The sequence below is a fragment of the Necator americanus genome, chromosome I (genome assembly GCF_031761385.1).
Source record: "Necator americanus strain Aroian chromosome I, whole genome shotgun sequence".
Classification (NCBI taxonomy): domain Eukaryota; kingdom Metazoa; phylum Nematoda; class Chromadorea; order Rhabditida; family Ancylostomatidae; genus Necator; species Necator americanus.
The window spans coordinates 18,463,917-18,485,967 of NC_087371.1; the positions used below are offsets into that span (position 1 = coordinate 18,463,917).

The window sequence follows — 22,051 nt, forward strand, 5'->3', positions numbered from 1 at the left end:
TTAGGTCGCCGAGGAACGTTGACGATACGGGGGTTCTAATCTATGAGTCAGAGTCTTCTGCATTTCATAATACATTTGTCACTAGTAAGACACACAAAAATATAGGATTTACCTCCTACACGTATGGGTACACTACTTTTGCAGTTTACAGTACGATGAATCTCTCAGAGTATCAGCCGAAAATCTATAGAAAGTGAAAAGAACTCTACAGAGGTCTCCACCACATTATATTATCCCGTGATTGTTCAAAGCCAAAGTTTGTCAATCAGTCGAGCAGACACCACGCATGAAAGCCAAAGAATTGTAGAATACATGGGAACTAACTGAAAGCAACGACTACAGTCCCAAAGAGGCATTTGTACCCCACAATTCCTCAGCGATCCTAACAGCCCAAGCATCTCAATTACTAGGCTGATGAAATAACAGTTATCAACATCTTGCAGGGAATATAAAGAAAGACAAAAGCGAATAGCACATGAATCAACGACGGATGGAGAACCGCGTCAAGTGTCTGCATAAGTGCACGCGCGACGCGTCAGCTACCACTATGGCTGGCGCCGATCACGGGCCCTGTGCTGGCCGGCGAGCAGGCGGAGGTGGGCGGGCAGAGACGCAGCGGAATCAGCTGAGAGCGCGCTCATTGCAGCAGATATGCCCTTCATGGGACGTGATTGGAGAGCTCCAGGTGAGACCTGGGTTCGAACTCCGCACACCAACGGCTGGGAACGATCCAAGCTGAGACCAATACAGGTAAGAAAGCCTCCTTTCACGGTCCTTCATGATTTCTGGATGTTTGCTCGTTCGCTGATCTCATTTTCCAATCTAATTCGTTTTTCTTTTTTTCTTGCCACTAATTGTCGCAGAATTCTGAGCGATTGCGAGTTGTTACCGAATAATCTGATAATATTTTTTGATATTTTTGTTCATAAACTTACGCCATAACATTTCCTAGTTTCGGTGTTTCGTATACTAGTGTTTTGTGGATTGAAAAGATTGGTTGAAAAGGCCAGTTATTTCCAGCGTAATAGCGCGTTCATATGCCGTTACTGCCAGCACCGAGTTTTAATGACACTTTTATTATGCTTCCTGGTTTCTATGTGGGAAGCCGCTGCATAACTGTTCTAAACACAATCTATCTCCATTTTTCTATTTGATGACAACAATCCTTGATTAAATAACAATTGTGGATTTTCCTTTATTGCACTCGGTTCACCTCCATGTAAATTGTTGGAGAAAATATTTGTTACATCCTTTCCATCTCTTGTATCTGTATGGAATAGAATAGCTAAAAACTTTTATGCTGAAGGGGTTTTCAATACCTCATCTTTCAAGTAGCGGCTATTCTATCATTTTACTTTCTATCTTACTATTGTCTACCATTTTTGTCTTTGAAACACTCATTTCAGTGGTATGTGCCATGTTGTGCATTGATATTGCCAATTTTTCTGCCTGTTTCGCCATTCTATAAAGACGCTGACGTTGATGGCCACCGATTAAATGACCATACCATGGCCTCCTACTGCCCTATTGGTTACTGTTAGGCCACCGTGCATAATTCCTTATGATGCAGAAATCGGGCGTCCCCAGAGTGACTCTTTTTTGTTCGTCTGAAGAAAATTGTTACAGGTGTACCTTTTCCCATTCACCGCAGCAGCAACTACAGAAAATAAGAATGATGTAGTGCATATAACGATGGAGGCCAATATGGTATCGGCTCTCAAATGCAAAGGGATTAAAGGGGACTTCTGCCTTTGTTCTGCTACTTTTCTGATATAAAGTCACCAACAGATGTTTTGGAAAGTTACAAAGGCCACTTCGCCTTTTCTTTCTGTCCTATCTGCTGTTTGAGGGGACTCATCCAATTTTTACTACAATTTTCCATAGTTTCTCTTCGACTGTGTCGTTTCTTTGCCATTTTGTTTTTTTTTCCGCCTAATTAACTTTTGCCGTTTATTGACGTACCAGAAACTAGTTTCACTGTTCGCATGAAGCGCTCTAATTATGCGCTCGTAGCGTCGCTGCATTGGCAAAAGAATAGCGAACGCGAAAAGCGATATATGTGCGGTAGCCCTAATTCAGCAAATGCTTCGATAAGTTCATTGTTTCCCGGCCATTTGTACTTTAGTTTTTCCATTTTTACGCAGCTACACATTAATTCGTTTTGCAATGACAGAATCTGCCCACGTTTGTCGCCAATAATGCTAATTATGCGCGTTTTACCGCACGTCATGGGACATCTGTGAGGTGACACGAGGTCAGTGCGGCGTCATGTTTCCTACATTGTCGCGGAAATGTTTGCTGACCGCTCGGCGTCGCTGCTCGCCTTCTCCACTATCGCATTGCTGGCTGCTTCTCCCGTCTGGTTCTTTTTTGCAGCACTTTCAGTCGCACATTGTGCATCCTTGTCGTGTTGGATTCTTTTGTAATGATGGGACTTGTTCTCGTTCCGATTAAAATCATGCGCAGTATTGAACACTCCCGGAAGAAATACCACTAACCATCATGGCTGTATGGTCTTATTGATGTGGATAAGAGCTCTCTTTCGTTTCGTTTAGATTATATGAAGAATTCGAAAGGGCGTAGCGTAGTTTTCTCGGTGGTCGTCTGATCGCTTAAACATCTGCGTTATTTTATTACTATCACTACTGAGCAGTGGATTAGCGATTAGCGATTTTTGGTCGATGTTGTTTCCTCCGCTAATGAAAACTATCAACATTTGTTGTTTGTCTGCCATCAGAAAAGAGAACACTTGTGATTACGTAAGATTGAGACGAGAAGGGTCAACATTTTTGTTTGTAACTTATTTCTTCTCTCACAGCTTCACTAAAATGTAACAGAGCAGTTCATTTAGAACACATATACCTATTTTAGGGGTTTCGAACCAATAGTTCTCATTCTTATACGGATATATTTTTTTGCTAAATTCAATTTGCTGAGAATGGAATGGTCATCCCAGCAGAAAGGTTTTTTATCCTTTTTTCGAAAGCCTAAGTCTAAACCTCTGTTTTTTACAGAAGTTAAAAAGTTTTTTTTTTTTGCAGAAGTTACATGTGTTTTGGGACAGTATATAAGAAGCGAATATACTGATCCATTTTTGCGAGAAGACGTGGACATATCTCATACTGATAGGTGTTCACCGCAACCTCAGATTTTGACATTTACGCACACCCAAAGTTTTTTTTTTCAATCGTGCAATTTGGGAGAACGAGTTTACTTCGTAGTGCTGTTTTTTGCTGTTTGTTTTGATTTCCTCAGCACTTCGAGAACATGATCAAGAACTGGTCATCCATGCTTAAAAGCATCTTCATGGTCTGCAATCGTCTTAATTAAGATCAATCGATGATTGTTTCGGGCGCAAACAAAAGCAATAGCGAAGTAGATCTCAACCAGATCTGCAACCATTGGCTGGCTTTTTCATCGTCGCTGGATATCATCACATCTTTTTCACCCGTCTTTATCTCCACGACGCCATCTTCACTGCGCTGTCGCTCCTTTTTCGTCGCGCTGGCCGCATACTCACTGCTCCCCGCGGTCGATGAAAGTTGTCGTGGTAATGTTGCCTACGACACTCGAAACTCTACATGACGAAAAGTCAATTAGAGACTTCAGCAGCGAAGGAAACAAAACAAGCAAGTGAATCTAGTTTTCTTTCTCACAACTGTAAGATGGCTAATATTGTTTCAAAAATACGATGTTGAAGAGGATCGGTTTCATACTGATGCGTGAAAGGTGGTAGTTTCAAGAAGTCCTTCAAACCGACCCCGATTGCAGCGTCTTTCAGTGAAGGATCCTCTTTAACTTCCAACAGGAACTTGAAGTGATCGTCTTCACGTTTTTCAAGGTCCAGACCTTCTTTAGGTGAAGAAAAAACCTCGCAAAAAGACTTGTGAATACGAATGCCTAGTCAGAGCAGCACTGCTAATATTTGCGCAACGAAAGATGATGTAAACATTTCTCGCGCAACTTACTGCGCAAAGATTTCATGTAGATAGCTTAAAACCCCAAGTGAATTGACTGAAATCAAGTATAGAGGCAGAATTTCTCGATGGGTCTCATAATAGCTGATAAGAGCTATCACTTGTTTTCAATGTGTTTTTAAGTATGAAAGAAGCAGCTGTTTTGGAACTATTTATGGGAATCAATCTTTGAACATTACAATGGATGTTCGAAACACAATAAAAGGGTTAGAAATTGCAAAAGATGAATCCTGCAGCATTCATATGAAACTCCCTGAAACTATTTTCTTGTTTAGAGCCAGGAACTCGATCCAAGCATTACACCTTTCCAGATTACCTCTGACGCCATCCCCATACCAGGAGCGGTTCCCGAGATTGAGATATGCCATACAAACTCATCGACCTCATTGCTGAGCTTAGACAGTGGCAGCGGGAGCCGAAGTGGATCGCTTTCTGAAGATCCTAGTGAGTCATTTAAAATGAAGTTTATGAGAATCTTCTACAATAGTTCGTGAAGTTCGAGGTAGCAGAACTTTGTTCTTTCAAGACGCGTCCTCCTCGACTGAATTTCTAAACGATCTTGTCTAAGCTTCTCTGGAAACTTTGGGTACATCCTGGTACAGTACACACGAACAAATGTAGTTAAATAACCGGGAACAATGCTCAAACCAATGTAAGAAAAGCGCAATACATGGTGTTAATTGTAGATGCCACACCTACCCACACAACGATGTCTGGATAAAGTTCTTATGTGAACAACAAGGCAACCATAGGACTGATGCAGGAATACGGAGACATAGATTGTTGCCTTGTTCAGCGTACGAACCGGTGATCGTTGAATTTTGTTGGCGCTACAAAAATCCGCAGCTACACCGGTTATTTCATACCACTCTCTCAGTAGCAACTCATAGACGCACGAGATGTCAACCACCTCATCATCAAAATTAAGATCATTACTGTAGTGAACTTTTATCTGATGAACATCTATCTCACGTATCACGAGTTTCTTCACCTTGTGTCATTCACATGACTTCTGGTGTTTTGGGTGATATCTGCTCTGCTGCCTATGTCCGCGTTCCAATTCTCGCCTGACAGGCGTCTTTCCGGATCAGACTGCTCACTAGAAATCAGCTGACTTTGACCGGCGGATCAGCTGCTTCATGTGTTTTTGTTTTTCAACTATAGCGACGAGTAATTGTTTTGAAAACCAAGTCGTAGACATAAGTGCTGCAACGGGACTAAAACAGTAGAGGGTTAAGCTGATTATCTACAGATGTGACCCAACCGGGAGCAATTTCTGAGCGTTGAGGTTTAATGAATCAAGGCGCTCTGAAAGTGTGCAGTGGCCCCGATGCAACACCTTGCTACCTATTGATCAGCGTTTCCCACTACCTCCGTCACTTCACGCCAAAGCTCTTAATGGTTTCCGTCGTTGGATTAAGACCGGAATAGGTGTGAGAGCTGACCAGAAGGCGGGCATGAGAGTTATTGACTCCCTTACTTGCAGTTTCCGAGCTCGAGGATGGATGGATTCCACATTGTTTTGTGAAGAGCAAGTCAAAAGAGGTTGGTATGAACAGCGTTTTCACAGACAGCATCATATTAACTTTGAGGATGATATAAATATATATATATATATATATATATAACAAACATATAATATATCTAACAAAAGTTCAGTTATAGTCAGATATACGGAACACAATTGTATTGAAACTTCTTCTTGCATGAGGTGTTTCTTAGCGATAGCTATAATTTGCTTTTTAAAAGACAGTTTCGAAATTATTTCCGAAAGGACTACACTATTACGATGGTGTTTTGCTGACACAGGTGACGCTAACGCTTAATGCATCAGTGACCTTTACGGCTGTCATATCGAGACATATGTTGCCCTAAGTTCATTTTTTCTGCAAATTGTCTGCTACGCATTGGATGGTCCAGGGAGTGCACACCAGTTGTTTCTTGCCTCAAATCGCGACTGATTACTCATGAAATTGCCTGAGCTTCCTGCACTTTTACCTATCGGAGTTTTAACACTTCCAGTTCTGGTTACACTCAGACTTAACAACTGCTGTGAACCGCTGTACTACTTTGCACAAGTGTATACGTCTCGCTAAAACTTTCGAAAATGATCGAAAAGAAGTTTGTTTGATTGGAAGTAGTTGCGAAATTCGGGAGAACACACGCCGATATCAAATGCTATGCCTGTACCGTTTTACCTTTCCTTATGATCTGGATTCTGTAAGAAACACTTGGTTATCGACTATTGGCTCTTTCAGAGTTGTAAAAACGTAGTTCTGTGGAGTATTTACTCCTGGAGTTCAGCGCCAGTGCAGTTTCAATGATCCCACCTGCATTTAATTTGGATAAGTCCTTCTAACATGTGTATAATGTAGAAAAAGAAGAACTGTAGATTTTTTTCTTCAACTAAGTTAAAATCATTCGTTTCTCGAGTTGCGCTTCTTTCTTCAAATGATGGCATCCCGTTTTTAGTCTTTTTTCAATTTCGAGATAAGACTTCGCAGTAATTCTAGCATTTTTTTCAGTTCATCGGATGTACAAGCATTAGCGAAGCTTTTCATCGACTAGATCTGGCCAGGGGTGTTTCTGATGTGCGCCGTTTCGCCTACATTGCCAAGGTAACGAACGTCATCTGGGAACTCAGGCTGTTTATGAATAATTTGCACCAACGTGCTCGAGTGCGCTTGTTTCTGGAAACGAGCAACATAGCGAAAAATCGAATTGTGCGTTCTCTCTCTTAGGAGATCTCGAGAGTCTCAAACATCTTTGCGAAAAGGACATCTTAACTGGACACTTTGCTTTGCTGCTGTTTGGCGAGAGTTCTACGTTTTTCGTAAAGTCAACAAGCGCTTTTTGAAATCGTCTATTTTGAGGAACGCCATGCAGTTATTGTCCTAACGCAGAGAGCTGATTCGACGCTTTATCAGTGCGCGTTGAATCACTGTTAAGCGCTGTTGGCAGTGTTGTAATTCGCATATGGCTTTCTTTCTGCTGCTATGCTCTGAGCGTGACAGGCACCACGTCTGGCGATAGCGGAAAAGCTGTTTGTAAACACTTACAAACTGCCAAACACTCTGGATTGAGGCACGATTTGAGGGTCGTATGCAAATACTCCACACCAGCACCTAACAATAACGGATCGTCGAATTCAGCGGGCTTTTTTGTTGTGCAATCAAAACGAATTGATCGATTGCTCTCTGTATTTAGGTGGTTGAAATCCTTGTGCAGGAGAAAGTCCAAAATCTGTCAGGCAATGCTCGAAAGTCGCTTGTGGGCATTTTAACCGCGATTGTGCTGCGATCCTCGGAGGAAGATGTACACATATCAACAGCCAGGGAATTGGTCCAGCAGGTTTGCGATTTGGCTGCTAGATACGTTTCATGAGGCTAAGCGAGGAAGCGAACTCCCATTTGACTCTTAAAATGGTTGGCAAAGTCACTTGAGTGTTACACCTCTCAAAAGCCGAAACCGATTAGCACTGAGACGAGTCTTCTGATCGAAAAACAAAATGAATCGTCCGTAACTATCTCATGTTTGCTCGTATGTCTAGATATTAGTCAATCCCTTAGTATTATGCGTTGCTCGTACACTACAGCGAGGCTGCAAGCTTAGGGCCCAGTTGTTGCACTACTATTGGTATCCCTTGCGTAGATTAGTTTCTAAAGAAACAACAGGAACATCATACAATTGATTTTTGCAGAAAGATTTTCATTCGATTTGATGTTTTTCTTTGTTTTACAATACAATTATAATATGACAACTAAAAATCTACTATAGTTGAGTTAAAGACATCACTCCACGAATCTGGGGCGGTGAGGATTTCAGGTGGAGAGTTCCTATACGGGGTGGCAGATTATGGAGAGGAGGGCGATTCCGTCCATTACTTCTTAATTGCCGTAAAAAAAAACGGCCTGGAAGATGCGGCGCATGCAGAAGGCTGGCGCGCTCCAATCGAACTCGTTGTAGAAAATAGCGCGCCGGAACGCTCGAAGTCGTATCTTCCGGGCCGTTTTTACGACAATTAGAAAAGAATAGACGGAATCACCCTTCTCTCCATAATCCACGACTCCGTATAGGCATAACCCACCTGAAACCCACACCACCCCAGATTCCTGGGGTGATGCCTTTAATAACAGGACATACAAGTCTGCCAATGATGTACTGGTGCCCTTCTATTGAATCTACAAATCTTTAATCAGAGCCCTTTTTGGACAGCTAAAATTATTTACCTCACAGTACGTTTTCAAGATTAAACCACTCATTTGAATTATTATGGATTTTGGCGAATTGCGATGTGTCCTGAATTCTATCATTAGTTACAAGTGTTCGAGTTTACAGCGTTATCGCTTCACGTGACAGGTCCACGTGAAACGATGACGTCGTAAACTCCTTCGATATTCTATGTGTTTATTGTACACGTGGTTCACAAAGTTATAATCGGACTAACTAAGCTGTTTTCTGTCGATATTTCCAGTGCCTATATGAATATGACTACTGAGACCTTTAATAGTTCCTTGTTTTTCTCTTAGTTATTGTTATTCACGCTACCAATATCTGTAAAAAGCACAGAAGACACTGGCCGCAGCCATCAACTTCGAGACTGACCCATTCTTTCAGCACTGTTTCGTGCCTTTGAAAAAGTTTTTGTTCTTCACTCTTCCAAATCCTTTAAATGGAGTTTTTGGGAAGAAGATGGATTTTTTTGTGATGTGTAAAATATTGTTATACAGTAAATTTGACTACCTACCACTTTTCAATTGGTTTCAAAAAAAAAACTCGATAACACTAATAACACTGCAACTCAACCACCTAACCTTGATACTTTCTGCTACGACAACGATCGAGTGGCACTTGTTGTATTGTCATCAACTGCGTAATGTTTGTGTCTGATTGTGGGGGCATTGTCGTGTTCCAGAGGAGTGAATCGGGAGTGCTGGCCTCAATCAAACACCTCGTTTGCCATTCGCCGTTCTCGTGAAATAGAACAGCGCTCGCTCTCATGTGCGAATATTAGGATCTCCCAAATGGTTCATTGCCCTGCGGAGAATCTGAGTAGAGCCATGAACTGTTGCTCGAACCTAATTTAATACATATTGGAATTTTTCTAAAAGAAAGGAGTCCAGGTTCTTTGCAAAACCGAAACTTCATACGAAACACCGATTAGATTTTCCTAGTCTTTCATTCAGAGATTAGATTTGTTACCGAAGTCAAGTCCGAAGTAAAGTAAAGTAAGTAGATCTCTCCGAACTTATTCCCATACATTGTTTTCGCCTCAGCAACAACCACACATTTGCCTAATTTATTCTGCGCATGCGAAAAGGAAATAATGATGCGTAAAATAGTTATGTGATGCTACTGGGGAGTAAAATGGGCTTGAAAGGAGAAAAAGAATACTCTGGAAACCCCTTCTAATCGGCATCGGTCTTAGCTCTGAGCTCTTAGTCAAAGTTCTCGTCATAGTCGATGCAATCATATGTACTTCCTCTGGAAAGCAGCTAATTGAGATGCACACTGGTGTATTATATAAGAACTAAAGCTTTTCCGCAGTAGGACCTCCATCGTTTTATCGGGGAAGAGCAGGACTTCAGTTCAAACGCCACTTGTTCGCTATTGTCCTTGTATTTTTGGCGGCAGACTTGATGTAAAAAAGTGTGAAAATAGTCCATCAACGGAACGTTGAACTATGCACATTTAACATGCCCGAGAAGTGCTAAAAATTAAGCAAAAAAAAATCAAAGAAGAGGTACTGGCGCTTTCTTCTTTCTCTGTAAGGGTAAAAATCCAAATTCCAATACTTTTCAACGAGTCCTTTTCTGTGATAGTCAGAGATGTAATATTTACGATTATAGTTTTAAAAAAAATGTCGACATTTCAGGAAGGAAGGAATTCAGGAAAGAAAAGCGAATTATTCTTGGTGAAGCACCAAAAATTAGAAGGGCGAAACGGTCCCAGGTCAACGGACTTATTATGCCTCGTTTAAGCAGTTTCAGTGAGACTTTGAAAAAATGAAGAAAACTAGTTTTATCCAGAACATGTCGGATGAAAAGAAAGCAGCTGAGATTATACTTTAAAATTCATAACATCTTCCTGTTCTATTCTTTTAGTCACAAAGAAAAAGTTCGCCTGAGAACTTTTGCGAAGTTTTGGTGTTGCATTACGACTTTGCGTTCGCCTCGTTAACCCTGATATCGGGCAATTTCCCAGGTCATGGTCATTTATGAACGTCGAATAGAAGATTAATTATTTTTGAAAAGAATCTTCTGTGGATAACAAGTATTTTCCCAGAATTAATTTATTAAGTTGAAGCCTCCAAGTTTACGGTTGTGCCATCACCACCCATCCATCAACTTGTCGCAGTCCTGTAGTGACATTCTACTACTCATTTCAGTTCCTATGCTCATAAGTATCATATTTCAGTTCGGACAAGCCCTCGAAGGTCATGTTTGCGGTTCTCCACAGCTGGCATCACGCCATCAGCACACTGCCAATTCCCTTCTCGATGTCATTTCCGACCGACAGCCGAAAAGCGTGACATCTGCGGAAGAAACAAGCACAACATTCCTTGATTTACCTCGAGAGGTAGGCAAGCTAAAAAGTGACTTTAGTGGTGATGGTACCAGTGCAATCCCGGTATTATGTTCTGGCCTTGTTTTATCTGTTGAAATGCCCAAGATAAATACCACTCAGTTTTTTTCCCCTACTCACTGTATCAGACTACTTTTTTGTGGAATATCTCCAATTTCAACTTCTTGTTTGCTTTCAGATTCTCTCCCTTGTTCTTCGGCGACTTCCCGATCACAGGTCCTTGTTGGAAACTGCTAAAGTAATAGATTTCTTACACTATATGATTAAAGTTACCCATACTACGAGTAAAAGGAGTGCTATACTCATGCTATTTCTAGGCTCATGAAGCCCTACAAAGTATTATTGATCGAGAGGATCGTATTTGGCAGTCGCTTTGCGAATTCCACTTCACTCCTTCACAGATCGATCAGCAAAAGACTTCAGATAAAACATGGCGGAAGACATTCTTCGAGCTGAAGAAATACTTTGGGATCCGTGAGGTCGATTATATGTTCATTATTTCAAAGACTTTTGTCAGCAGAGATTCCTAAATATTCCTCTATACCAGTACACCAAACACCTTCAGAATAAGATTATCCATTAAGAGAAACATTTTTTAGGTGTACGCAGATCTTATTCACATATGCTGTCATTGTAAGGCGTTATTCTGGAAGACTCTTGGTCATCCATGTCTCCGACCAGAATCGCCTTCGGTTCGTGTCACTCCACAGCAGTTCGTCGATATGCTCATCTACCTCTAACCGGTACTGGATCCGTTTCTCTTTTTTTGACTGTTCAGCTTTTCCTTTCCCTGTTATGTCTGACGCTTCTTCTCCGTGTGCACACTTGCCATCCTCTTTAGGGGTAATATCTTTCCATCATTGTTAGTTGCTTGTTGATCTACTACCATTTTTATCGTAGTGATGCTAATATAACAGAGATGATTAACTTCAATAAGAATACTACTCGTCTGCTGCGTTGCTATGATCTTTCCGATATCGATTTACCGAATGTGATAACGGCCCAAGTGAATCCGTCCACCGTACATGCTTTCCATGACCATCTTACCCTCTTTTCAACCGGTGTATAGATCTGTATCGATTTGCGTCGATTTTCATCTTCATCTACGCCTGAGTATAGCGCGCAAGGTTTCAGTCATTGTCCTTTCTACATTTCAGCTATATTTTTTCTCAGCACGGGTTGTTCACGTCCCGATGGCAGTTTTGTTTCAAATCTTCACAAATATTTTCATGTATATTTTGATATTCGTTGCAAATTATCCAGAGATATTATTTTATAGTGCTGTGTCAGTTGTGTTGTGCATCTGATTCGAACTGTTGTATAAAAATTTCTCCTCTCGCAGAGTTACCCTTTATGAAAATAGAGTCAGAGTTCAGAGTGGCCTCGTCATATGATTGTGGAAAGTTCTGCCGCATCAAATAACGAAGTGTAAGATTGAAGCGTCTCAAGGTACACGTGATTTTTTATGTAGAGATATATGTAGACTACGATGTACCTTATTGTAGTAAGTAGGTACCTGCGTAGTTTGTAAATACGAAAATGGGACGCTCACGTCCAATTATTTCTCCAACTCCAACAAAGTACCGTCTTTGGGAAAAACAGATGCGAGTTGAACCTGCAGCATTTCAAATGTACCCGACGCTGCTAAATAACTGTGCAATGTCATTATTTTACAGGTAGCGTGAGAGTAACGCAAAAGTATACCAAATAATTTTGCGTTACTTTCACAAAAGTATACCAAATATCTTTGCCTTATCATCATATGTCCTTTTTTCTTCTTAAAATAAGACGTACAAGGGCAGTTTTCATTTAAGTATCGAGTAGAATGTTTGAATTAGAATTCTTACAGTAGCGCTCCGGAAACATCAACACATCCTTGGTTTTGTAGAGGAGATCTTGCGTAGTGAATGAAAAAAAGACTACATAATAATGGCGTTCGGGAGGAATTCTACTAAAAGCAATCATATATGTTACTTCTCAGATTAAAGAAATGCGTACTAGAACATAAAGAGGGATTTATACCATATATTACTTGTTATATTATTACTGCTATTACTTGCATCATATTATTTTTTGTTATCCTCTGGAATGGGCGATGAATCCAAACTACGATTGACAAAGTCCAGTTCTTACCACATAAGTAGGTCAAGCAAAATCACAGAAGTGTGTTTATTTTTTCTCAGAACTCAACAACTGCTACTCTCTGTGCAGTGCTCTATTTATCTGCCAGTTAAAGCGCTTCGGCATTTCTGGTGGACAGCGTCGGACTTGAGCAGCGCACAACTTAGCGTCCTCTGGGATCCGCCAGTTGAAATTTTGTGTCATTTCGGTCTGAGCTTTCCCCTTTTGTGACGGATTCATCCCATATGGATCTGTGTCACGTGGTTTTTTTTTCGCCAAGCCGTGTCAAAAGCGTGTATTTTTCTACTTAGAATTCAACAGTTAATCAAGCCACGAGTGGCAATTTTCATGTAGACATTTCATGTACTATTTACTATTTACAATTCTGATGCCGGCATAAATGAGTTGAACACTTGGAACTCACTCGTAAATCTCTCCGGCTGTGTTGATTGGTTGAGGATTGAGTTGTAAAGCGTCGTTCCTGTTGTCTCCCGAGTGATTCCTCCGATAGTGATGTATTGTAACGCTGTGAACCATGTCGAATCGGCGTATTTCGACCCGTTTATAGCGACATCACCGAATGACAAACCGGACCCGAAGCACATGTGTGTGTCGTCATCGGAGGGGATTGAAATTGTCGAAGGGAAACTCCATTCTGATTCAGGAGAAAAATGAATGAGGGTCCATGGCAACAAAAAATTATTATGTTTATGATGTCTCTTCAGTAGTAAATCAGGATAATTTATCCTCAAGACCCTTCTCTCCAACTATAATCTGAATTTAAGCTCAAATTAGTTCCGAAAGGTCCATGTTCAATAATTTGATAGTTGCACTCCAGAATCTCTGTTCCCATTGTTCCTTGGATCCATAGTGGCAGATTAGAGGGTTTTTGAATTTATTTTAAAGGCATCACCCCACGAATCTGGGGCGGCGCGGGTTTCAGGTGGGTTAATATGCGGCATACCTCAGTTGCAAGTAAACTCAGCAAACTGAAGTGGTTATTCCGACTATTCTCTGATATCTCTGATATATTTGCCATAGCCACTCTAATGTTGATGTGATAAGCATTGTTGGCTGCTCGATAAGCTCATAATTGAACGAGTGATGAGAGCGAGGTGAGTAATGAATGAATTAATGAGCGACCTTATGTGAAACGGAACACCTGCGGCTCACCTTCGCTACGACAACACAGGCTATTCGGTCACGATTGTTACGTTCCTGTGAATAGTTCAAAAAGAATTGAAGAGACATTCTAATGCTAGTTTGATACTTAAAGATGCTATGACTTTACCAGGAGCGTTGCAAATAAAATAAACAAATGAAATTCAAAGAAGTGATCCCCAATCGTTTATACAACATTTATATTTGCAGTTTCAGCTGTTCAGGACAAAAGTCATAAGTTTACAGTTAGTGTATCCCATGAACACCTACAATTTGTTTACGTCCGGAGAACTTGCACAACTCTCAGATATCTGATTTCCTTAGACAAATCCAATTAGTAATATCCAGAATATAGATCTCTTCCTTTACACTTTTGTGTTTTTATTACTCGCTCATTTTTGAGTTATTGTAGTTGCCCATGTCTGGTCTTACCGTACTTCTCCAACATTTCAAGGTTAGTAGCGTTCTTTTTCGCTACTTGATTGATTTTATTCCTCGGGTACCTGAAATGAAAATGGGAACAATTAAATCGTTCTCAGCGACAACAAACAAAATGACCTTCGAATAAACAGTCACAGGCAACCTTTACAGGTGATTAGAGCGTATCATAATTTTGCTGTGACTGGCTCATTTTGCCTCCAATACATTACGGCAAAACCTACGTTTTGAATTCTACTGGACAAGCGAGACCAACGAAGGAGTTTAGCGAGAGTCCTGCAAACAATTACGGTAGGTTCACTGGATACATACACGTAACAAAGGGGCATGCAACGCGGTAACTGCATTTCATGAGGCTCAACTATGAGGAACAACTGCTGGAGTAGGAAACAATTGCAGATTTATGATGGAAGCAGTGACTGGGAAAAATAACGGCAGTTTTCAGCCGCTGCCAAAATACTCCATCCTGGAGAATCGCACGTGGCACCAGAACTCAAGAACGCCTCACTTTCTGGATTCGTTCGTTTCAAGACTGTCAGTTTTGATTTGGATGTGGGAACACCTACAAAAGACTGCTAATCTGAGCATGCCCTCTATTGACAGGACGATTGCCTCATTTATCAAGAAAATTAGAAACTTCTTAGTTCAAGTTCCACAACCCAAATACATTGGGAGGTCATACACAATGTAATGCAACTTTCATATCATACGCACAGACACCACTACAAGCAACTTCAAGCGCTCGTTTAAGACTAATATCTTCTTGAAGGAAAAACACTTTATACACAATACTGTTCAAAATCAAGGTAGAAGTCAGAGGACAATTTGTGGCCCTAAAGAGGTCATAGGGTTAGTTCTATTGTGATCGTTTTATTATATTTCTCGTCATGACTATTGCACTTCCATTGGAGATCTCATGTACCTTTTGCAAAAGTGTGGCGGTCAGCTTTGAGGTGCATGAACGGTTTTGCAGCAGTTTGTTTTACCACATGCATTATTCTGACGTGAAGTGCACACTTCGAAACAATTGTGTGGATATCACACCACGAATGAGCCAGGCCAGTAATGATAGGTAGCGCTATTCACTCTACTTATTTTTGGATCCAACTTCTGTTGGTGTGAGACGTTCCACAAAGCACCTGGAGCCTTTCATAAAGCTTAAACACTCTCCACGAGAGCTATAACTTCACCGAACAAATGTATTCACACAACGCAAGAACTCAAGGGATGGTATGTGGCCCTAAAGAGGGCCGTTGGGTTAAATTTATTGGGATCGTATTTTGGTGAGGGCTTCTTATCCTCCGAAACCGTAGAGGGTGCGTCCTTGGCGCTTGAGGGCGTAGACGACGTCCATGGCGGTGACGGTCTTTCTCTTGGCGTGCTCGCAGTAGGTGACGGCATCACGGATCACGTTCTCGAGGAACACCTTCAGCACTCCACGGGTCTCCTCGTAGATGAGGCCGGAGATGCGTTTCACACCACCACGACGAGCGAGACGACGGATGGCCGGCTTCGTGATTCCTTGGATGTTGTCACGAAGCACTTTGCGATGGCGCTTCGCTCCTCCTTTGCCGAGTCCTTTGCCTCCTTTTCCACGTCCAGACATTGCGACGACGATTGCACTCACGAATGAGATGCCAAGTGACGGCGACGGTTGCTTTTATATGCTACGCCCGGGTCACCCCGCTGCGCCCCCATCGCCACAGCTGCTGCTCATAATTGCAGGCTGTTGTATGTGAAAATGGTGTGTTCAACTGAAAAAGATTACCAATTCTTCATAATTGAAACACTGTTGTACCAAAGACTCTTGAGCTAGAAGATTCTCTTCAGAAACTGACCTTCGTCGTCGTAACGTGCCGCCTCATTCCGTCTGGAAACTCCATCAATAATACGTATGGCAATTCTCATCTTTTAGTCAATGGGAAATTCTGCGGGCAAACATATGCTCTCCTTCTATAGAAATAAACCTTTGGAGTCAGTGAAGATAATGTTTTATAATCCAAAAAGAAGCTATTCTACGAGAATGATCAAAAGATTCAAAATAAGGCGCCTATGTTTTTTCGGACAATTGAGAGAATAATCGATATTGATTGGTTGTATTGATTAAGATGGACATGATTGTTTTTGTTTCCTTCGCAATGTTCCTTTTTACTTACTGATGCTCAGCACTGTTATTAGGTAATTCGGGTTATGTAAATGATTCAAATGGAGGAATATTCCGGGTTTAATGCACAATATTCAACAGTACATCCAAACAACAAATAATAACAGATGTACGAGGCAAATTTCGGAGCTTTAGTGTGCGATTCATCCACGTTTTTCTTATCCAGTTCTTATCATCTTTCATAGTTTTTACTTCATTTTAACGGAACTACGAGCTAACTCAGAATGATGTCTCTTCAACTGTTGTCACTCACTGAAACCTAAGGCGAAATCCAGCAGCCCATCCAGATTCTTCCAACTGATGGTGGGTGAAACAAACCCCAAAGTTGGTAGAAACTCCTAGCACATGTTTTCACCTATCGCAGAACTATTGCCACTGTTAGCGAGATCCTAACCTCGCGTTTTGAGTTCTCAACCTCTGGAGCTCAGGAAATGAGCTCTGCTCTCAATTCAGTCTACATGGAACAAAAACAGATCGTGCGAACTCAACGACCCTCCTAATTAACGCCTTGTTTGCACTTGAAGACTCGTGCAGTCTCTTCTGCTGTATCTTTCCTTGTGGGACACAATGACACTCCATTAGAGAGATACGCCAACTATGTGCAGCGTTCTCCCGCCGTTTTGGAAGTGCATCGACGAGGAGATGAGCCGTTCGAATTTCGGCGGGAACAAGAGCGCGTGGCGTCGTTATCGTCCAGCGTGAAGCAGTGGCAAAGGTCGATTTGAATTCGGAATGCTGAGGCCATACGCTCGGAAATCTGTTCCATTCAGCGTCCGCAGCTTCTATCCGATGTACGGTCGAGGAGAAAGTCGATGTCTTCAAATTTTTAGAATTGTTCACGTACCCATCCCAGTTCGTGTGCCTAAATGCCGGAATTGACAAAAATTGTGAGGACTGACGTGAATATCTGTTAAAATGAAGTCATTATTGAAAACGTACTTCCCAATACACATATCAATTGTCCCAAACAGCACAAGTTCTTGAATAGTCCTGAGACAGAGTTTTAGTAACAACAGCAGGAATACTTTGAGAAATTACTTTATTTCCTACGAACAATTCTGTCTCAATCGCAGTGCTACAGTTAAGAATCCCTCTAAATGTGATTGTTGGGTAGAACCTCGATCCTAAAAAGGAATTTCAATGACGCACCTTCGGCATCTACTTCAGGTGTTGTTTATTATTTGTCGAAGCATGTTCTGCATGCGAAGCACAACACATGAAACTATCCAAATTATCCAACAATAACTTGTAATTCAAAATAATGCATAAAATTGAACATGTATTCGACTTTCGAAAATGTGGCCCTAAAGAGGGCCGTTGGGTTAAAGTAGTTAGCACAGCACTTAAGCACGCTCTCCACGGATACGGCGAGCAAGCTGGATGTCCTTGGGCATGATGGTGACGCGCTTGGCGTGGATGGCGCACAGGTTGGTGTCCTCGAAGAGACCGACGAGATAAGCCTCAGAGGCTTCCTGGAGAGCCATCACGGCGGAAGACTGGAAGCGAAGGTCGGTCTTGAAGTCCTGGGCGATCTCACGGACGAGGCGCTGAAAGGGCAGCTTGCGGATGAGCAGCTCGGTCGACTTCTGGTAGCGACGGATCTCACGCAGGGCGACAGTTCCTGGGCGGTAGCGATGAGGCTTCTTCACTCCTCCTGTGGCTGGGGCCGACTTGCGGGCGGCCTTGGTGGCCAGCTGCTTGCGGGGAGCCTTTCCTCCGGTGGATTTACGAGCGGTCTGCTTGGTACGAGCCATTGCTGAGTGTCCTGAGCGAACGTGCGGAGTGCTCGCCACGCGCCCCTTTTATACGACACGCACAAGAAGGCGGAGTCCTCACGGAGGCGGAGCAAGCGTCACTGAACGTGTTCAATGCTGAACGAAGAACGATCCGAATATGGCTGTGAAGGGCAGCAAATGGCTTTCAGATGAGTTTTTCCTTAGAAAAGAAAAGAAAAGCTGCTAGCTTGAAGTTGAGTTATTCGTGAAATATGTGTCTGTTCAGCTTGCAACCATGTATTCGCGGTAACTCAAAAACTATTTAATGAAAAAATGCTCACAAAAGCAGTGCCGGAATTGTTATCAAGAACGTAGTGGCAGACTGGTGGTGCAAAAACGTGCAATGGATCTTTTTCTCGGAAACAAGGAACGAAGTAAAAATGCAGTGTCTCATTTTCCATTACCCGCTCCTACAACTATTCTCTAACACAGTACACCACAGAAATATTTATTTAAAAAAACAACCCGATGGCTATGATGTATTCAATGACATTTTTGGCCCTAAAGAGGGCCGTTGGGTTAGAATTGGCACACGAGTGCAACACAAGGCGTTTATTCCTTGTCTCCAGCAGTCTTCTTGGGCAGGAGGACAGCCTGGATGTTGGGCAGAACTCCTCCCTGAGCAATGGTCACACCGGAAAGCAGCTTGTTGAGCTCCTCGTCGTTGCGGACGGCGAGCTGGAGATGGCGAGGGTTGATTCTGCTCTTCTTGTTGTCACGGGCAGCGTTGCCGGCCAACTCGAGCACCTCAGCGGCGAGGTATTCGAGAACAGCGGCCAGGTAGACGGGCGCTCCTCCTCCGATGCGTCCAGCGTAGTTGCCCTTGCGGAGCATGCGGTGCAGACGACCGACGGGGAAACTGAAGTCCAGCTCGCGAAGAACGCGATTTGGCCTTTCCTCCGCTCTTGGCTTTGCCTCCTTTTCCACGTCCAGACATAGCGACGATTGAGAACTGCGAGATACACTCACGGGTAGAATACCCGCATCGGCGCTGTTTATATAGACATTGCGCGGAACTCCGCCCCGCGCAGCTGGGGGCGGATCGCGGACGCAGATGGTGTATAAAGGAAGGCGCTGGCGAGTGGTTCCTCACCACTGACCACCCAGTGAACCTCGTCGTCATGCCACCAAAGCCATCTGCCAAGGGAGCTAAGAAAGCCGCGAAGACCCAAAAGGCCAGTCGCACCGGAGACAAGAAGAAGAGACACCGCAGAAAGGAGAGCTACTCGGTCTACATCTACCGTGTGCTCAAGCAGGTCCACCCCGACACCGGAGTCTCGTCGAAGGCGATGTCGATCATGAACTCGTTCGTGAACGACGTCTTCGAGCGCATCGCTGTTGAGGCGTCGAAACTCGCTCACTACAACAAGCGATCGACGATCTCATCCCGCGAAATCCAGACCGCCGTCCGCCTGATCCTCCCCGGAGAGCTCGCCAAGCACGCCGTGTCCGAGGGCACCAAGGCCGTCACCAAGTACACCTCCAGCAAGTAAACCACTTGCCGCTGGCGCACTCCATTCTAACCCAACGGCCCTCTTTAGGGCCACAATTGATTTCGAATGCTCTTTATAACATAAATGAAGATTTATTCACCCTATTCCAGCTTACCTTTTCCCTGGGATTGACAGGGAGCAGCATCTTCAAGATGCTTAATCAAGTAATATAAACTGACCATTTCCTTGAACTGAAAGAAAGAATAGTAATAGAATTGAAGTTTTACCTAATCTCGTTGTTGAGATGCACTGTGCGAAGTATAAGAGTGTGATTTTTGTGAAGCTTAGTAGAGGGAACTGAAATTCTAGAGGTGTTTCGTCAACATTTACTGTATACTAACTTTTAATCGCTTTGGATACCATAACTCATCAAGAGTTCTGCAGAATTTTCCAGAACCTGGAGATTTGGAGATAACAAATTAAAAAGAACAGAGAAAACTTGCAAAGTCATGAAAAAATGTAGAGGAAGATCTAGAAAAACCAATAAGAGGATAAAATTATTGATTGTTTATTGGAGAATGATGTTGCAAACGGTGGCAACAACAACAGAGGAGACCAACTGACAACCTGCGACAGGTGGACAGACCGGTGTTTGGACCGTTTTCGGAGTTACAACACCCTATTTTACATCGCCATTTTCAAGCACTGCGTCCTCTCTATCGCAAAAAAAAACAAATGCGAAGTGCCGAAAATGCGCCATTTTGTCCCTTCGACACTCCATTCTGAAGGCGAGAATCAGTAAAAATTCAGCACACAATTATTTTGTGGAGTGATGAAATCCTCTTCCGAATAGTATGTAATATTTTGGGGATAATTTTTACTTTTATTTGAATTTTTCAGCTTAAAAAATGCTCACTACTTATTCCTCAACCTAATACTAATTCCAGTAGAGATTAGATGCATTTTATTCGTGCTCCCGTTCACATAGAGCTCCACATGGTCGCAGAATTCAATTGTTTTGAGCTTTTTCAGATAAAGGGCGCAACACATATTGAAATTCTACGACATTCTTGGCAACGTTAAGTCTGTGGCGAATCAAGCAATGGAAAAAAATGACATGTCACTCTGAGGTCGTCTTCGTTCCTTGTTTCTCATCGTTTTTTTTTTCGACTGCGAAGTACCAAGGAGTACATCTTTAGGGAGCTGTTTACCTAAAGGAGTACCAGAGTAATCCAAGCACAAAGATCGAATAAAGACTGTAAGCAGAACAGGGACTGATATTAAACTGTGGCGAAACGAATCCTAAAATATCTTCGATTCCCATAACTTTGGTGTTTCATCACGCAAATACAAATAGCAAAAGAATCAAACGAACTCCACTGGGGAGGTGGAGAATATCCTGGAAGATTGCGGGAGCATTTCGTAGAATTCTTACGTCTTCGCCAGGAATTTTCCTCCATTTACACTATAGATTCGGCCCCAGGAGAACCGGCCCACCTCAAAAAAGGCTGGAGGATAAGGTAGCTGCAAATATTCTGCCACATAAGACTTACAAAGTATTTCTTTTTTGTGCTGAATTTTGTTTACTTCCTTGCCCAAATAAGGCTCTCATTTAGTTAAAAATTATCGAGAGAATTTATTTATTTCATTTCAGGTATCCGTAATGGGAAAAGAAAAATGCTGTAGTTTCTCGTCCGTGATTACCTATAACAAGTTATCATATATCTTACGTGTATGGAAAGCACTGAAAGCCTTATCCAGAGCCTCCTAATATCAATGCCATTTAGTTCACGTATCCATTGGGCATATATTTTGGCGCTCAACAACCTCGAGTCAAACCCCGCCCTCCCCCGGCGAGTTGTATAAAAGGGGAGCGTAGCGAGCACTCCGCACGTTCGCTCAGGACACTCAGCAATGGCTCGTACCAAGCAGACCGCTCGTAAATCCACCGGAGGAAAGGCTCCCCGCAAGCAGCTGGCCACCAAGGCCGCCCGCAAGTCGGCCCCAGCCACAGGAGGAGTGAAGAAGCCTCATCGCTACCGCCCAGGAACTGTCGCCCTGCGTGAGATCCGTCGCTACCAGAAGTCGACCGAGCTGCTCATCCGCAAGCTGCCCTTTCAGCGCCTCGTCCGTGAGATCGCCCAGGACTTCAAGACCGACCTTCGCTTCCAGTCTTCCGCCGTGATGGCTCTCCAGGAGGCCGCCGAGGCTTACCTCGTCGGTCTCTTCGAGGACACCAACCTGTGCGCCATCCACGCCAAGCGCGTCACCATCATGCCCAAGGACATCCAGCTTGCCCGCCGTATCCGTGGAGAGCGTGCTTAAGTGCTGTGCTAACTACTTTTAACCCAACGGCCCTCTTTAGGGCCACATTTGAAAACCGAATACAACATTAGT

At 42.8% G+C, this 22,051-nt stretch overlaps 6 protein-coding genes across 7 annotated transcripts; 3 read left to right on the forward strand and 3 right to left on the reverse strand.

Moving 5' to 3' along the window:
* Window positions 1–475: 475 nt before the first annotated feature.
* On the forward strand, window positions 476–11,302 carry RB195_006070 (uncharacterized protein; the record flags this gene model as incomplete). 2 transcript variants are annotated; one of them, XM_064178947.1, is made up of 10 exons in its annotated part: window positions 476–596; window positions 647–750; window positions 4,289–4,421; window positions 5,464–5,522; window positions 6,503–6,595; window positions 7,185–7,328; window positions 10,395–10,556; window positions 10,741–10,800; window positions 10,880–11,041; window positions 11,162–11,302. In XM_064178947.1, 10 exons carry the CDS (start codon window positions 476–478, stop codon window positions 11,300–11,302), a joined length of 1,179 nt encoding a protein of 392 aa, XP_064035946.1. The 2 variants fall into 2 exon arrangements, with proteins under 2 accessions (XP_064035946.1, XP_013303506.2); XM_013448052.2 differs by lacking the exon at window positions 476–596 and having other exon boundaries at window positions 652–750.
* A 4,274-nt stretch (window positions 11,303–15,576) lies between these two features.
* RB195_006071 (uncharacterized protein) lies at window positions 15,577–15,888 on the reverse strand (the record flags this gene model as incomplete). Its single annotated transcript, XM_013448051.2, has 1 exon — window positions 15,577–15,888. One exon carries the CDS (start codon window positions 15,886–15,888, stop codon window positions 15,577–15,579), a length of 312 nt encoding a protein of 103 aa, XP_013303505.1.
* A 1,901-nt stretch (window positions 15,889–17,789) lies between these two features.
* RB195_006072 (uncharacterized protein) lies at window positions 17,790–18,200 on the reverse strand (the record flags this gene model as incomplete). The annotated part of the gene is made up of 1 exon (XM_064178948.1): window positions 17,790–18,200. The coding sequence occupies one exon, from the start codon at window positions 18,198–18,200 to the stop codon at window positions 17,790–17,792; it is 411 nt and encodes a 136-aa protein (XP_064035947.1).
* A 573-nt stretch (window positions 18,201–18,773) lies between these two features.
* Window positions 18,774–19,055, reverse strand: RB195_006073 (uncharacterized protein; the record flags this gene model as incomplete). The annotated part of the gene is made up of 1 exon (XM_064178949.1): window positions 18,774–19,055. The coding sequence occupies one exon, from the start codon at window positions 19,053–19,055 to the stop codon at window positions 18,774–18,776; it is 282 nt and encodes a 93-aa protein (XP_064035948.1).
* A 287-nt stretch (window positions 19,056–19,342) lies between these two features.
* On the forward strand, window positions 19,343–19,714 carry RB195_006074 (uncharacterized protein; the record flags this gene model as incomplete). Its single annotated transcript, XM_064178950.1, has 1 exon — window positions 19,343–19,714. One exon carries the CDS (start codon window positions 19,343–19,345, stop codon window positions 19,712–19,714), a length of 372 nt encoding a protein of 123 aa, XP_064035949.1.
* Window positions 19,715–21,568: 1,854 nt separating this feature from the next.
* RB195_006075 (uncharacterized protein) lies at window positions 21,569–21,979 on the forward strand (the record flags this gene model as incomplete). The annotated part of the gene is made up of 1 exon (XM_013448050.2): window positions 21,569–21,979. The coding sequence occupies one exon, from the start codon at window positions 21,569–21,571 to the stop codon at window positions 21,977–21,979; it is 411 nt and encodes a 136-aa protein (XP_013303504.1).
* Window positions 21,980–22,051: the final 72 nt, after the last annotated feature.